Raw genomic sequence first — 17,038 nt, forward strand, 5'->3', positions numbered from 1 at the left:
GCCGCGCGTGACGTAACGGGCGGGCGGATTTGAAATCAGGAGGAAGGGTTCGGCGCCGCTCACGGCAACGGACGGCTGCGGTTCCCCTAGGACGGTGAGGCGGCTGCAGGCGCAGCTGATAAGCAGGCTCGCAGGTAGTGGTAGAGAAAGGGATCGATGGGAGACCTACTGGGCGCTTCGCCAGCGCGGCCTTCCTCTTCGCTGGTTGCTCTGTCTCTTCTGTTGCGTGATCGTTGGTCTGATGTACAACTTGTGTCTTTTCACCCCTTAGAAAGTCATCGCGTGTTTCGCAAACACAAATATTCTCAGAGCCTGGATTTCCTAATACCGGCAGACTCCGATTTACAGCTCGGTCGCAATGAGGCGAAGCTCAACCACTTGTGGGAGTAGCGGTCGGCAGTCTACGATGGTGCTGAGAGTGCAGGACAGCAACAAGATGGGTCTTCAGACGCCTCAAATGTAAGTGGTGATGGTCACGTCGCTAACAACGTGTGCGCAAACCTCAGCCTCGGTGGCTTTACTGCAGCGAGTAGCATCTGAAAAAGATGGGAGCAGTAAGAAGGAAACCCTCTGCAGCCAAAGACTTCTGCACAAGTGCTCACGTTCTGCGCAAAATATAAAGATAATTAATTTAAAAAAACACCAAAAATCTCTAGCTTAACTTATTGGTTGAGTGAATATGAGTTTGAAACTCTATAGTTCTCAAAAATACTATGTTGTTGTTGTTAGTTGGCTTGGGCTTTGTTTGCTTTTGGCTTTTTTTTTTTTTTTTCTTTTTTAAAGACCTTTAAATGACCACTCTGCTGTCATCTATGTGTTTATGCAGTATGGTCAGCATATAATTTAAAATCCAGGCTGGTTGTGGCTCTGGGTAATCTGGTCTGGTGGTTGGCAACCCTGCACACAGCAGGGGGTTGAAACTAGATGATCGTTGCCCTTTTCAACCCAGTCCTTTTCAACCCTATGATATGATTCTATGAAATCTAAAACTTCACTTATGTGCCTGTGACACATCTCACATTATAATGGTTTTTTTTCTTGCATATTTGCTAGGTGGTTGGCGGGTGGCTGGGTACTTGATGTATAAAATGTACACTAATAAAACTGGCAGAAATGGCCTTACTAGTGGATAAATAATGCATTAAAATCAGCTGATGCTTCTAAGATACTGCTGTCCTGAAGCTGATTAGACTTTAATTAATGTGTTTATACCTTTCTTATGTAAGCAAAAGATGAAATGGTGGAAATAGTAATTTGAATCCTTCTCCCTATCTCTCAGGAAGGACAGAGGAACGTTTGGAAAGCTGAGCATGAGCAAAACTACGTCTGCAACGTCAGAAAGGAAAGTCAGCTTTTTTGGGAAGAGGTATTGATAGCTTCAGATCAATGTGCTGTAAATTAAAACAATCTCATAGCATTTTACAGTTTTACTTTCTTGCTACATTTTCATTACGGGGAAAAATGGATCTGAGGCCCTTAGCATTCAGGTCTGCCTTCCTACACTCTGGTCGCTAAATAACAGTGCTGTGGAGCAGGGTCTGCTTAAATAGTTGTTCTTCCTCTTGGGAATGCAAGAGGAGAAACATGCACTGCAATGCTTAAGAGCTGCCCAAGACATTGGCCTGTTTAAGGAAGAATGTCCCCCTCGGTACAGACCTGGGAGATGTTTGCATTAGCAGATATTGATGAAGCTTTCTAACAATGCTAGTCTGACTTCCTACCTCTATTTTGTCTTTTCAATTCAGAGGAAAAAAAATGAGAAAAAAACAAAAAATGCTAGCTTAAGCTTAAATCAGGTAGTAATCTTGTGAAATTGGAATCAAATCAGCATTACTCTGTGCCTTAGTTTCTTTTTCCCTGTACAATGAAAACCTTACAAAATCATATCATCTTAGTTGACAGTTTTCTGTTTTAATGTCTGCAGGTAGCTTCTTTCATTTCATTCAGAGTTCTGCTTTTCTTCTAAATGTTCCTTGAGTATTTTAATCCTCAGTTTCAACAACTTACATTGTTTGTTTCTTCACCTTTGGCTTATCTTTTTTTTTTTTTTCTGCTCTGTGAAATTTTATTTCAATAAACTGAAGAAAATATTCACCTGTGATGTAGTAATCCCTCTGTTTTATGTGGGCATCATGACTTCTATGGCTGGATGTTGTTCTTTAATCTTTCTACTTGGAGGATTGCCTTCAGTTTAGCACTTTGCATGACATATGCAAAAAATATATAAAACCAGCAAATGTAAGGATCTGTATACAACCAAGAACTCTGTATTTGTGTATTGACACAAAAAATGTATTTATTTCTTGTTCCTAGAACTAGTGGGGCTGGAGGTTCACGCAACAGTCAATATGGTATGTTTGGTACAGAAAAGATCAAGGATCCCAGGCCACTTCATGACAAGGCATTCATCCAGCAGTGTATCAAACAGCTTTGTGAGGTAACTCATTAACTTATTTTACAAAATTGTTTATTAGACATTAAAAGCACTACTCAAAATATTTGGTTTTCTGATGGTTTCAACTACAGATTTTGTTGACTAGCATGCCATTTAATATGTATATTTTTCTTCCCCAGTTTCTTGTTGAGAATGGTTACGCCCATAATGTCACCGTAAAATCACTACAGTCTCCATCTGTAAAAGACTTTGTAAAAATCTTCACTTTTATCTATGGATTTCTCTGCCCTTCTTATGAACTGCCTGACTCAAAATTTGAAGAGGAAATTCCCCGAGTTTTCAAAGAGCTTGGGTAAGATCCTTATTTATATATTGTGCTGAACAGCTGCAGTAAGGCCAGAAATGACAAATCTAAGGATTCTGTATGAAAACCAGGGAGAATGGGCTGACTTCTTTATTCAGATTTGACTGAAAAAAAACCATGCTTTTTTGTAAGAGGCCTTAATTGTTCCTAATCTCTGCATATGCAAAAAAAAAAAAAAAAAGCTAGTTTTGTGAATTACATAATGGGAAACCCATGATAATGGAATAAAGTCCTGTGGTATGAGAACTCTCCTTTTCTTCTCTCAACATACAGTGTAAAGCACAATTGAATTTGTTCTTCCTTGTGTGGCTTGATCTTAATGTAAAAACTTGCTCCTTCTGCACAGCATTTAAAAATGTTTTCTCTTGTAGGTACCCTTTTCCTTTGTCAAAAAGCTCCATGTACACAGTGGGAGCACCACACACCTGGCCTCAGATTGTGGCAGCTTTGATTTGGTTAACTGACTGTTTCAAGGTAGCATCTGAGTTCTTTAAACCAAATATTTCCACATTTCAAACTGGAATTTTAATTGCAGGTGTCTTAATAGTTTTTTTACAGTTTCCTTTATTTTATATGTGAAGGAAAAGGTAGGTATTCTTACTTGCCTCTTGGGGGCTAGCTCATGCTTTTAGTGAATTTAAATTGATTTTTTAATGTTATATTATGGCATTTTTTTATTTATTTTTTTTTTTACTGGATAAATTTCTGCAAGAGGAAAAAAGCTGAGTGGTGCTGTTGACACACTAGAAGGATGGGATCCCATTCAGGGGGACCTGGAGAGGCTTGAGGTGGGCCCATGCCAGTCTCGTGAAGTTCAACAAGGCCAAGTGCAAGATCTTGCACCTGGGTTGGGGCAATCCCAAGCACAGATGCAGGTTGAGTAGAAAATGGCTTGAGATCAGCCCTGAGGAGAAGAATTTGGAGTTATTGGTTGATTCAAAACAAGTTGGCAATGTGCGCTTTCAGCCCAGAAGGCCAACCATATCCTGTGCTGAGAATCTTGACCGGCAGGATGAATGGAGGTCTTCATGCTTGTTCTTTGTATGTACACTTGTGCCTTTCAGTTGTATGCTGCCATGAGGGAAAATCCATCTTCATTTGACGATGGGCAGAACTGGGGAGGAGAAACTGATGATGGAATTGTACATAACAAGGTACTATGAAAAAGTGAATATTGTCAGAACTGTTCAATTGAATTTTGCCATATGCTGTAAGAAAACAGTATGATCTAAATATGGTAGAATAAATTGAATTGGTTGTATATTCTGTTCAGTTTCATAGTTCCAGAGTTCTCTAGGAAACATAGCATTATATAAAAAGCTTTATCAACTAGTTTCCTGACAGACATCCTGACCAGTTGAGGCTGGGTGTTAAACTCAAATGCTGCCTTCTCCTAGTTGCTATTATTATGTTCTCCTTTGCGGAGAAAGGGCTCTTTGTGCTGTTTGTTTATAGTCTTAGCAAAACCTCAGGTTATCTCCATTTAGTACTTGAGTCTCCTACAGTTAACAGCAGTACAGTGTAAAGGTTGTAAAATAAATTATAAATATGACTCCCATTCATATTTATTCTGCTTAAAATTGGTGTTAATATTTAAATTTTTAAGATGCATCTCAAGCACCTTGCTTGCTTTCTGTTTTATTATCTATTACTAGTATTATTTGAGTTTTATTTATGTTTTGGAAGGGATATTCTGCCAGTACACTTCAGGTTTGTTTGTTTATTTCTTACTTAAGAAGGAGAAAAAAATAAAATAAAATTTGAAAGAATATCTGCAGCAAATTATTTTTGAGTAACCTTCATCTAATTGTAGAAGTAATTCTCTAAAATATCTGGAGTATAAAGTTCATGTTTACTTAAAAAGCACGTTAAACAGAGCTGCTGTTTAGATTATGTAGCTTCAGAGTATCATATGTTTCAAGGCAATTATTAAATATTCTATCTACTATATTTTATCAGTATCCCAGAAAAATGTATGTAGTGTCTGTAGAAGCTTGTTAGTTATGTGAATTCTAGATACCTTCTGCCCTGATACTATCTTCTGACTTTGTTTAATGAAATAAAAAAGTTTACTCCTACAAAAAGAAGTACAGCCAAACCAGAGATATGTATTGTATCAGTTGTTTAATTCCATTAGTTGAGTATATTTAGATGAGCTATTTACAACTCTTTGAGCCTTCATGGAATCTATTGAAATTGTTCTCAGCTTTTCATGGACTACATTGTAAAGTGCTACGAGCACTTCATGAAAGGGGGAGATACTTACGAAGAATTGGATGCAGAAGTGCAGTCAAAATTAAGTAAGTTTTTGTGTTTTAATGAAGTATTTGGTTTTGTTATTAGGCTATTTTCTCCTAGCATTAGGTTTCCTCAATTTTCAAGCAAAAGTGATCTAAGATAAAGAAATGTGGAATTCCCAAGCACCTCAACTGTACTGACTTAATTCTCTTTTCATGCGCTGTTAACAATACAGACAGATGAGTCATGTTCTGCTGTCAGATGTACATGTGAAACTATTGTTTTCAATGGTTTTGTAACAGAAAAGCAGCTCCTCAGGTGCAAATTCCATCTGCACGAATACCCTTGTTTCTCACAAAGTATTTGTAAAAAGTAAATAAATAGACAACAGACAGCTCATCTGAAGAGTAAGAAAGTTCAGCTGCTGTTCAGGTTGGATATTAGGAAAACACTTGTCTCAGAAAGAGCAGTGAGGCTGTGGCACAGGCTGCCCAGGGAGAGGTGGTGGAATCACCATCCCTGGAGGTGTTCAAGAAACAGAGAGATGTGACACTGAAGGACATGGTCAGTGGGCATGATGGTGATGGGCTGACAATTGGACTAGATGACTTCAGTGTCTTTCTTCCACCTTTTATAATTCTAAGAAAAGTTCTGAAAGCAGAAGTTCCAAACTCTGTTGTGAGGATTTCCATACATGCTTCAGCATGCACCTGTTTAGCTTCAGTGAGCTGGAAAATTTTTAATGTTTCATCATTTAAGGAAACATAAGCAGCATATGAGAACAAGCAGGGAAAAATAACTCCTGCTTTCAAAGCTCTTCTATGAAAACAGACTAAGAACACACTCGTTGCCAGCAGGATCCATCAACTGGAAAAGAAACATATATTATGAGATGGTTACCAGATATTTGTAGGAAAAAAATTATTTATACCATTGTTTGGAAAAGACTGAGGGGAAGTAAGCAAAATTTCAACATGCGAGAAAGCTCGTGATGAGGAAAGGAGTATTCAAATAAGACAACTTATGAAGCTTAAACAGAGGAAACTTGTCTAACAACTATCCTGTTGTGTGGGTCTTACGAGACTCTGGAATCTAACATTACGGGAATTATTTTTCTTATGTGACAGCAGAACTGTTTGTTTTGTCCTGTTTTTTGCCTATTTATTTTGTAATGATAGCTTTCAGGTAGGTTTGTTTTTGTTTTCAGATTAAAACAATCGGTTTGGTAACAGGTATTCACTGTGCTAATGGTAAGGCAATTACTCAGATTTTCTGAATAGGTGGTGACAAACAGCGGAGATTGATTTATAACCTCATTCTTTCTTCTTTCCCACGCTAGAGGATATATTTAATGTAGATGAATTCAAAATAGAAGGCTTAGCAGCAGAAAACAAAAGACTTCATGAAGAAATTGCAAGACTAGAAAAAGAAAGGGAAAGTGAGCCGGTTAGTAAAGTCTGTCTGTCCTTGTGTGTATGAGGGGTTTGAATTTTCAGTTGTTGAATTTTCATCTCTTTAATGATTTTACAGTATTCTAATTAGACTTGGTTATTACAGACTATGCTGTTGTAGTACAATGCTTTTACTATGGAGTCACTATTTGTTTAATACTAAGCAGATATTTTTCAGCTAAGATCTTGCACTGACTGAAATATTAATAATATACTTCAGACAGTTTATCTGAACTTCAGTGCTATCTTTTCCAAAGATGTACAGAATTCAGTGGTAGCAAACAGTAAAAATATATTTCCGGAGAAGCATTTTGTTTCAGAAAGTGGCTTCTGTTTTTAAAACAGCATAGAACAAAAGTAGTACTGTAGATGTACAGCTAGCAAACTGAAAGTTCTGTCTACTGTGCAAAATTTGTGTGCTGTATTCCTACTTTCCTCACCCTTTTGTCTCGTCTGCCTTTTGTATACTGTATACATGTATAATGTATACTTAAGCAGTGAATTACCTGCAGTAAGAACATTTTATGCAGTGCTTAACGCAAATCAAAAGTTTGAAATACTGAAATACAACAACTAAGTTACGAACCATCTTTTCAGCCTCTTTTGCTATTCTGAAGTCTAACTTGTGTCAGCTGTTACAGAGAATTATGAACTTCTTTTTGTATATTTATACTATTGATACTGACTGTAATCTACCATTCTGTCTGGAAAGGAGGATGATTGTTTTAGATTAATACTGCAGTGATTGTTCTTTGCATTCATTTACTAGGATCGTTTAGTATCGCTACGAAAGCTGAGATCTTCTTTTCAAGCAGATGTTCAGAAATACCAGGCTTATTTGGCTAATCTGGAATCTCACACAACCATCCTTGATCAGAAAATGAAAGGGGTTAATGAAGAAGTTGAAGCAGCAGGTGAGGTGGCCTTGGTCACAAATATTTTGTGAAGGCAGAAATAGATTTTAAAAATAGTTTTTAATTCTTAGCTTCAGGGATGACTTTGTGTATAATGATGCTACAAATAAACTCCAAGATTAATTGCTAATGAGGAAAATTTTTTGCAGATAACTGCTTATATTCTAGAGAAAGGAAATTTCCTCATTAAAAAAAATACTGGGAGGTGAGCCTTAACTGTACAGTTTGATATTTTTATATTCATTTTTACAAATGTTTTGTGAAAACAGAAATGGAAGTAGAAGCAATGAAGCAGGAGAATGCACGGCTCCAGCATATCTTTGATAACCAAAAGTACTCAGTTGCGGATATCGAGAGAATTAATCACGAGAGAAATGAGTTGCAGCAAACCATTAATAAGCTAACTAAGGAACTCGAAGCAGAAGAACATCAACTGTGGAATGAAGAGCTAAAATATGCTAGAAATAAAGAGGCGGTATGTGAAAACCCTACCTACCCTACCACAATGAGAGATGGCTATCAGTATTCATGATGTGTCTTTAAGCTTGGGACTTGCGTTATTACTAACTTTTTCTAAATGATTTAACAACAACATGGGTGTATCTTGATAGTGAAAAGAATGGCTAGAATATGCACCACTGTAAGCTCTGACTCCTACAGCATCGAGAGCTTCAATAACGTTAGACTGAAAGATAGATATGTTGGGACTTTAGAGCAAATAAGTAATGCAAAACTAGTGCTTTGAGTTAATGTCTGCATGTGTTTAGAGACAGATTGGTGCCTTACATGTAAATTATAAGAGTTAAAGAGACACTTACATAGAATGAAGAAATGTGGCCCTGTAGGTGGTGGGATTTAAAAACTGCTGCTCTGCTAGATATTTGAAATAAACAAAAACACATTTATTTCTTTTTCATTTAGCAGAGCTGTGCTTTCTCTTGCTCTTGGTATTAAATTCCTCATACCATACAAATATAAGCACATATCAAGCAATATTTTTCTAGTTATATTTGCATATAGATGGTTCTTGTGTCAGAAAATAGAGCATTTAATAAGCTGTGTCTAGAGCTACACTCAAGTTCAAGTATGTTATTAGAACATGTGACTATGTGATACTTCCTGCGAAAACCAGTCATCAACATGATGACTAATTATTGTTTTGGCAACTTGCTTAGAAATAGTACATGTTCATTCTCCTCCACTGCCAATCCTCAAAATGCTGATGCAGGAAATAATGCAGCAGGAGAGAAAACCACAGGAGGAAACCATTTAGTCTTACCCATACACTTTAAGTAATCTTGCAGAGTAAGCTCTGAAAGAATCAGAAAACATCCATTACTGTGGAACATACAGCACAACTCAGAAACCTATTTGAAGTCCTATATGAATACTTCTCGCAAAGCTTTTCAGTTGTATTTTTTCCATGACTGTTGCCCTTTTAATCTCTGAACAGATTGAAACACAACTGGCAGAGTATCATAAACTGGCTCGAAAGCTGAAATTAATTCCAATAAGTGCTGAGAATTCTAAAGGGCATGACTTTGAGATTCATTTTAATCCCGAGGCAGGACCAAATTGCCTAGTCAAATACAGAACTCAGATTAAGGTAAGTAAAACCAACACTGAGTGTCTATTACCACTCACAATAAAATTTCAGTGTTTTTGGGGAATGTTGGGAACTCCTCATTAAACTTCATTGAGAACTTCTGTGATTGTTATAATTACGTTTGTGGTACAGGGAGAAAATTTGATATTGGTGGGTACAGCAGCCTAAGTTCAAAAGTGTAGAAGAAAAAAAACTTTAGTTTAAGCTGACAAACTGCATTATCTAGATTTTCTTCTATGTGTATAACAGGCTCCTCTTATGGAGATTGTAAACCAAACAGAGGAAGAAATTAGGAAAGCCGTTCAGCGGAAAATGAGTTTAGAGGACACTTTGGAACAGGTATGTTTTTTGGTTAAAGAAGATAAGTACTAAGATCCTGTAATGTTATCTGCTGGACTCATCTGACCATTTTACACAGGCTATTTGTGTGGGTTTTTTTTGGAGGGGGATGTAGTGAGAAGATTGATTTAATTGTGTTGGAATGTAAAAGCTTTTGTGTGACATAAGATCTCCTTCTGTTGGATGAAATAATGTATGTTCCCTGTGCTGAAGATTATGCAGTTACATATATTTGATGATAAACATTGGAAAGACTTGTTTAATAAGTTGTCTATTACAATCAGTGGATTACCACTGATAAGAAGTAATAGGGGAAATTTTTAGCAATATTGGGTTCAGGATGGATTGGAAGAATTTCATGTTGTATAGCATGCTGACATACACATTTCCATGTCAATAGCTTAGAGCACAAAAAAAAAAAAACCAAAATCCTACAACACATTATCAGCAAGTGTTTAATGGTCTAATTTTTATGCTGAACTTAATACAGGGATTCTCAAAAACCCAGTATTTTTTTTTTTTCTTATTTAGACAAAGTCAGTATGTTTTGGTTGAAATTAATGTGAAGTTTGAAGTACTAAAATATGGTTTAGGAAAGTACTAATATAAATAACTTGCATATTCAGAGCTGCATATTCAAAACCCACTGTTGTAGAATTTTCATTTCCAGTGCAAGATCTTTTACACATAGTGCAAAAACTTTTATTGGCATTGTGTGCACCAGATATGGTGTAAGCCTCCCCCCTTTCTCCCCCCCATAGGCAGACCAATGCACTGCCAGTCTCTGAACAGCTGCTACCTTGGAAGCTTAAAAAAGATGAAATTGTTCTTCTCCTACCTCAGTTTTTCTTACAAAGCATTACAGCATGTAGGATGGAATACTCTTTTGGCTAGTCATGGTCAGCTGTCATGGCTGCGTGCCTTCCCAAACTCATGCCTACTCCCTAAAAACAAAATGCAATACAGCCTGCTATGATGAAAGCTAATGTCACCTTGGCCAGACCTGGATTAACAAAGTGTTTCAGGGCTGCCATACGTTGTCTGTGATGGCATGGAGTTACAGGTAGGAATTCCTTTGGAATTATATCTGAAGTCACATTTTCAGGTGAATGCAATGGTAACGGAGAAGAAAAGCAGTGTGAAAACACTGAAAGAAGAAGCAGAAAAGCTGGATGATCTTTACCATCAGAAGCTTAAGGTAGAAGTTTTCTATATTTTTAATAACAGCTTATTGTTGATAACGTTATCTTCAAGGCTTGTATTTACATGTAAGAACTTGTTTTGCTTGTTTGCTTGAAACTTTGCTCTCAGCTCTTGCAGAAAATGAAGTCTTCTTTTATTCAGAAATATTTGAGTGCTATCTTAAGAGTCAGCTTCCACTTAACATAATCTGGTATCATACTTTCTCAGAGCCTGTAAATAAATCATAAGCTACTACAACCAGTTATAAAAGTCGCCATGTCCATCTCCTGACTTCAGGATGTCTCAATGCATGTGTTTTAAACAGATTCTACAGTATCTGCCGTGTTTATGCCCTGTGTGTAACAAATACACTAACCATTTGTAATGAACCTGTTACCACATTTAAAAATTGGGGAAAGCATTATTTAACTAATAGCGTATAAAATACATTATTGATGTAAAGTTGTTTACATTTTTTTTTTCCTCTAGAATGTGCTTCCACTCAGCAGTTACACTGCTTAGGTGGATTGATTTAAATGAAAGCTTTCAAAAATTCTTGAAATTTACCTTTTGATCTAAGTAATTGCAAACATATTTTCTGAAGACAAGTTCATAAAATACTCAATAGCAACTAGATATTTAAAATAGAATACAGTCATTAATTTCTCCTGTAATTTTTCAAGTAATATGCATTAGACTTTATTGCACAGTTATTTTTTAAGGTTTCAGAAATTCACCAGAATTAAGTGTTTAATGAAGGTGGAATTTGGTTTCATTCTGCTAAATATACTGTTATCAATGATATTTGCATTGGATAGATCACAGAATGGCTTAGGTTGAAAGGGACCTTAAACTCCTATCCAGTTCTGACCCCCTGAAATGAGCAGGGTTAGATCAAGCTGCCCAGGCCCTATCCAGCCTGGCCTTGAATGCTGTCAAGGGATGGGGCATCTAAAGCTTTTCTGGGCAGTTTTTTCCATAAGCGCATCACGCTACAAGTAACGAACTTCCTCCAAACATTGAACCTCAATCCCCCCTCTTTTATATTAAAACCATTCCCCTGTTACTATTAGACTGTGTAAAAAGTCAGTTCCCCTCCTGGTTATAAGCTCTCTTCAAGTACAGGAAGGCCACAATGAAGTCTCCCTGGAGTCTTTGCTTTTGCAAGCTAAAAAAGCCAAGCTCCCTCAGCCTTTCTGTGTAAGAGAGGTGCTCCCTGTGCTTTTATCATCTTTCTGATCCTTCTCTAGTCCTACTCCAACAGCTCAGATAGATGATAGCTCTAATAGATGATTGCTTGCATTTTCTAAACACATTTCAAAATCGAAAGTGAAGTCTTTTCCTTTTTTTAGTCAAAAATTATTTTGTTGTTTCTGATGTTTCATTTATAAACTATTTAGAAAGTCTATAAGTAATCTCTTTTTAGATTAATTTTGAGGGAAAATAGCTTAACACGCTGACCTAGAAATATTGTAAGTGAAATAAGGGAAGGTTAGGTTGACTTTGAATAGAGGAAAATGAAAAACAAAACAAAACAAAAAAAAACTTGAGAAAACTTCAAAGTTGAATTGGGGAGAGAGGAGGTAGACTTCTATTGTGGTTTCCCATTTGTTTTTCTGAAGGGAATTTGAGTTCCGTGTGTGAAGCTGCTTGTGTGGTGAATTCCTAATTCAAGTATTGGGATGAATAACATATAGGGGAAAAAATAATACACTATTTCTTTCCTAAGATGTGATCTGTTATGTGATATTTTGTTTTCTCCCTGACATTTACAGGAAGCAGAAGAAGAGGAGCAAAAATGTGCAAATGAGCTGGAATTGTTAGAGAAGCATAAACAATTACTTGAGAGCGGTGTCAATGAGGGTCTCAGTGAAGCCACAAATGAACTGCATGATATTCAGAGACAGTAAGATCCATAATTTCTGTTTGTGTAGATTTTTTTTTTTGGGGGGGGGGGGAGGGGGGGGAGAGGGAGATCATTGGATATACTTAGTTTAGCAAGGCTGTTTGTCTACTATATCAGCACTTCTGTTCTTTCATGTAATTTTTGTTTTTATGTCCATATGATGGAGCCAGGCTTTTTTCAGTGGTGCCCAGTGCCAGGACAAGAGGCAGTGGGCACAAACTAGCAGAGGAGGTTGTTGTGATGTTTTTCATTTTCTCCAATGCACCAGGAAGCATTTCTTTGCTGTCTACATGATGGAGCACTGGAACACTCTGTGCAGAGAAGTTGTGCTCAATGAAATAGCTGTAACTTGAGTTGGCACGGCACTACGCTGCACCCTCCCTGTGTCCTGGTTTCAGCACAGACTGTGCCGCACCAATGTTTGGTTGTTGCTGAGCAATGGGAGTATGCTTGGGGCCAGACCAGGCTGCTTGGCAGGGCAGAACCTCCACCGTGATGACATGGGGCAGAGGTGGCTGCATTATGAGATCTGCCAGGCCACGTGTGGGCTGCAGGTTGGACATGTCTGTTCTAAGGTCCAGGCAAGTTAGTGCAATATGGTCCTTTTTTCTTCTAGGTTAGATGTATTAAAAAATATGTTAAATAAATCTAGCTTGGTTTACATTAATACTAATAGGAAAAATGATGGCTAAAGATAACAATATATGTGACTTGATAAAGAAATTATTGTAGATGTCAGGAAGTTTAGAATTAGGGGCTTGACTTTCAGAATGTCTTTATTTTTCAGATATCAAATTGTTATGCAAACAACAACAGAAGAGAGCAGGAAAGCAGGTGATAACTTGAATCGTCTCTTGGAAGTGATTACTACTCATGTAGTATCTATAGAGGTAAGATGAAGTTCAATACCCAGAATTACATCTTTCTAAAGATATTTACAATTGCAGTTAAGGACATGGACGTAAGAACTTTTCCTGTCCAGTAAAGTATCTGTTAGTTAAATGTGGTCAACAGATCTATGTTCTAGTAGTAGGGCTTGTCATAGGTGGTGTGCCACAGGGGTCAGTCTTGAGACCAATGCTATTGAATGTCTTTATTAATGACACAGTGATATTGATTATAGAGTAGACGCCTAGCAAGCTTGTTGATCACACTAAGCTCAGAGGTGCAACTAATACAATAGTAGAAAAGGATGTGATCCAGAGGCATCTGGACAGGCTTGGGGTGTAGAACTGTGGGAAACTAATAAGATTCATCAAGGCCAAGTGAAAGATACTGCACTTGAGTCGGTACCATACCAGATGTGTGTACAGACCTGGGAGAAGAACTCATTGTGAGCAGCCCTGTGGAGAAAGGCTTCGGGGGCCCTGGTGAACAAAAAGCTGGACATGAGTCAGCAGTGTGCTCCCTTCACTCACTCTGTGAGCAAGTACTTCATCCAGACCTGGGGCCCCAGCACAATAAAGATGTGGAGCTGTTGGAGCAGGTCTAGAGGAGGGCTACAAAGATTATCAGGCTGCTTTGTGTTTATGGGGTAAGATGACTGAATTATAGTCATGCAACTTAGAACTGGTTCTATTGACCAGGTGTCTGAGCGCTCAGTTTGAGACAGCATGGTAGTGGTTAACTGTCTCTGGTAAAACCTTGATTGTTATTAGTCCCAAGGACAAGGTCTTCTGCACCTCATGGTATGACCTTGGGCATCAAAGCCAGGCTGGGTAGGAGGCAGAGACTGCACCATCACACCCATCCCTGGAAGCATTCAAGGGCAGACTGGATGGTGCCCTGGGCAACCCAATCCAGTGGGTAGCAACCCTGCTCAAGGCAGTGACTGTGATCTTAAAGGTTCTTTCCAAACTCAGGTGTTCCGTGATTATGGCTGCTGTACTGAGTTTGTTGGTTTCTGGTATGTTTGCTGACAAAACATTTGGTATAAATAATCAGATGATTAAACGTTACTAGTAAATTCCTTCATCTGCTGTTTACATTCAGGTAAGTGTTTAATAGAAATGATATAACCCATACAATTGCTGCTATGAATGCTTTAGCAGAAACAGTACAATATGGACCACAGCTCTAATAAGGCTTTTGTAACTCTTCTAGAAATATCTTGATGAACAGAATTCAAAAATTGACAGAGATTACGAAGAATTCATGTCTGAAGATCTACTCTCAACCTTGACCGAAATTCTAGACAGTTATAAAAAGAAGGCTGAAAGTATATAATTATCAAAAAGCTGAAGATGAAAATTCTGCGCTTATGAAGCTCCAGTGTGGTATCTCCTAAAAGGATGGTTAATTCCTGCTTTTAGCAGCTAACTTGGTTTTAATGATACGACATTGAACTTGCTTTGCTTTACTGACACAAATATAGTAAAGGATTAAAATATTTGTAACTGAAAAAACAAAAGCTTTGCTTACTCTTCCTACTGCCAAAGTATTTCTACAGAATTACATCGTCTGTGACAAGGCAATTGTGGAACAACTGAATTTCTCTTTTTCTTTGTAAATAGGCACCTGTGCTCTCCAAGAACATTCAGAAAGATGAGTATTGTCAGCCTTTAGTTAACAGTTTACTTAGAGATGTCACAACTGTCAATACAGTTTGTGCATTCTTTAATATTGATATGTACTTAACACGAGTCATGACAGTGTGTGTCCTTCCATAGGCCTTCAGTTTATCAGCAAGACCAAATGTAAATGTCTTCCAGTCTCCTGCCTGTTATCTATGAAACTGCCCAGAGACCCCTCTGGTGTGTAAAAATTTTTGTTATTTTTATTTTAGCAAAGTCTCTTTAGAAAGATCAGTAGTAGTTATGCAGTAATCCTGTAAACTTAGAAAATGAAAGATAGTTTGAAAGCAAAGTTCTGCCTCTAAATGCTTACAGTACCAGATGAAAACTTACTGTACTTCTTAAGTACGTTTATTAAATGAGCTTTAAGTATGACAATGTGAATTCTGACAATACAGCTAATTAGTTGAAGGTATAACTAGTCTTGTGTGCATTGAAATGGTCTAAAACATCTGTGTTCTACTAGATCAGTAAAGCAGACCATACTGGATTTTTCTTCCTTAGGAAGATAAAGTTGGCATATGGGGAGTTCCAGTCCAAATACATTAAAGAAAATGAATCCCCATCTCTTGAACATGTATTTGTCTTTCTTGTTCAATGCCACATTGTAAGCAGAGGCAGTATCTGCTTGTCTACTCTGTTATATACCTTTTGTATTCCTCCAAAAGTAGCCCTGGGTAGTTTAATTTTGAATACTGGTCAGTGATAAATGTCACATTTTAAGTACACAACAGAGGAACTCCACTGTCTTCAAAAATGTTTAGTGGCTGATAGCTAATTAAAATAGCTCCTCAATTTGCTAATTAAAGTATTTGAATGCAACACAGATCCTTTGGGTACAAATTAGAATTTAAGTTTAAATTCTCTGAACACAAACTGCAAATAAAACTAAATTGTGTTTAATTTTTGGCTGTTTTTACAGAGCATACATAAAAATTCTGTTGTCTTTGATGAAGTACGTGAATTTTCTGGCTCTGTTCTGAGTTTTGTTTTGTTTTCAGATACTATAACAATGGTGGTATTTAAATTTCTTTTTGCTCCTTTGTTATACACTGAAAGCTTACTTTCACAACTATAAGAGCTTGCTGACAAGAAGGTAGCATTTCTTCTTTCTTCTTCTGTTCTCTCACCTTTACAAACTCTTACTTTTTTTCTTACAACAGCCTTATTCCTTTCCAATCTCAATTACCTCTTATGAGCTTTTTTTTTTTTTTGTGATCTTTCTAATGTATTTATTATGTAAAGCAATGCTCTCCTAATTAAGCAAAGCTATGGGAAATCCAAAACAATCACGTTCCTTTAAAATAATTGCTTATTTAGAGACTACAGTCTTCCTTGGCTTCCTGATACTTGTTTGTCCCTACTTCTGTAACTGTTCCCATGTCTATTAGTATCTGCAGCCTCACTGCATGTGGAGTAGTCAGTTGACTTAGTAAACACAATTTCAAAGGACTAATGCTAACCCAGTAGTAATGGGTTAAACAATCAAGGTCAGAACGACCTTCCTTTGTATTCTGGATTGTGGCTTTTATATAGAATATAATTACTGCTTGGATTGGTTTTTGGTGTTTTGTTTTATTTTGTTTTGTTTTTTAGTTTGGTTGGATTTTTTCAACCAGAATGTAAAGTCTTAATCAAAATGTACCACTGCCACATGCATATTTCAGTAGTATGAGTAGTTTGTAATTCTGGGGGATAGTGGTAGGGGTACAGTTCTCTCATCTATTACTAATGTATCTTTTGTATAGCTTGCTTAATATGTCTCAAGGCTATGTGTTTTTAAACTCAATAAAATTACTTAAACGTGTTTCTTTGAATCATGGAGTCTTCATGGGCAGAAACTCATCATGGAAAAACAATAGATTTGTATCTCCTAGAGAAACTAGGTAGGTTCATGATTCTCTATCAGCAGCTCAATTTCCTGTTAATCTTCTACTGTGGGGGGAAAAAAAAAAAGCAAACAAAAAAACGTTTCTTGCAAATTGCAAAAGAAAAGGAATATAAATTCGCCTCAACTTTTTAGAAATAGGCTTTCTTAAAGCTTTAAGGAACAGAGTTATTACTTACTTT

General features: G+C 37.1%; 1 protein-coding gene across 3 annotated transcripts; it reads left to right on the top strand.

The window, feature by feature from the left end:
• The first annotated feature begins 14 nt into the window (after positions 1 to 14).
• On the top strand, positions 15 to 16,775 carry NDC80 (NDC80 kinetochore complex component). Of its 3 annotated transcripts, none has more exons than XM_048939569.1 (17): positions 15 to 134; positions 272 to 459; positions 1,280 to 1,366; positions 2,314 to 2,437; positions 2,575 to 2,747; positions 3,131 to 3,233; positions 3,824 to 3,913; positions 4,966 to 5,059; positions 6,337 to 6,443; positions 7,218 to 7,362; positions 7,632 to 7,837; positions 8,816 to 8,968; positions 9,218 to 9,307; positions 10,413 to 10,505; positions 12,265 to 12,395; positions 13,183 to 13,285; positions 14,499 to 16,775. In XM_048939569.1, exons 2-17 carry the CDS (start codon positions 359 to 361, stop codon positions 14,619 to 14,621), a joined length of 1,923 nt encoding a protein of 640 aa, XP_048795526.1. In that variant the 5' UTR covers positions 15 to 134; positions 272 to 358; the 3' UTR covers positions 14,622 to 16,775. The 3 variants fall into 3 exon arrangements, with proteins under 3 accessions (XP_048795526.1, XP_048795528.1, XP_048795527.1); XM_048939571.1 differs by having other exon boundaries at positions 24 to 94; XM_048939570.1 differs by having other exon boundaries at positions 26 to 137.
• Positions 16,776 to 17,038: the final 263 nt, after the last annotated feature.

Source organism: Lagopus muta, chromosome 3 (genome assembly GCF_023343835.1).
Source record: "Lagopus muta isolate bLagMut1 chromosome 3, bLagMut1 primary, whole genome shotgun sequence".
NCBI classification, from domain to species: Eukaryota; Metazoa; Chordata; class Aves; order Galliformes; family Phasianidae; genus Lagopus; species Lagopus muta.

What these genes read in the sequence shown, in the direction of transcription:
- NDC80 (XM_048939569.1), top strand. Translation starts at nt 359, where the DNA reads ATGAGGCGAAGCTCAACCACTTGTGGGAGTAGCGGTCGGCAGTCTACG. An exon ending in AAGAAAGGGAAAGTGAGCCG is followed by an intron (nt 6,444 to 7,217) that starts GTTAGTAAAGTC and finishes TTCATTTACTAG; the next exon opens with GATCGTTTAGTATCGCTACG. An exon ending in TTTACCATCAGAAGCTTAAG is followed by an intron (nt 10,506 to 12,264) that starts GTAGAAGTTTTC and finishes TGACATTTACAG; the next exon opens with GAAGCAGAAGAAGAGGAGCA.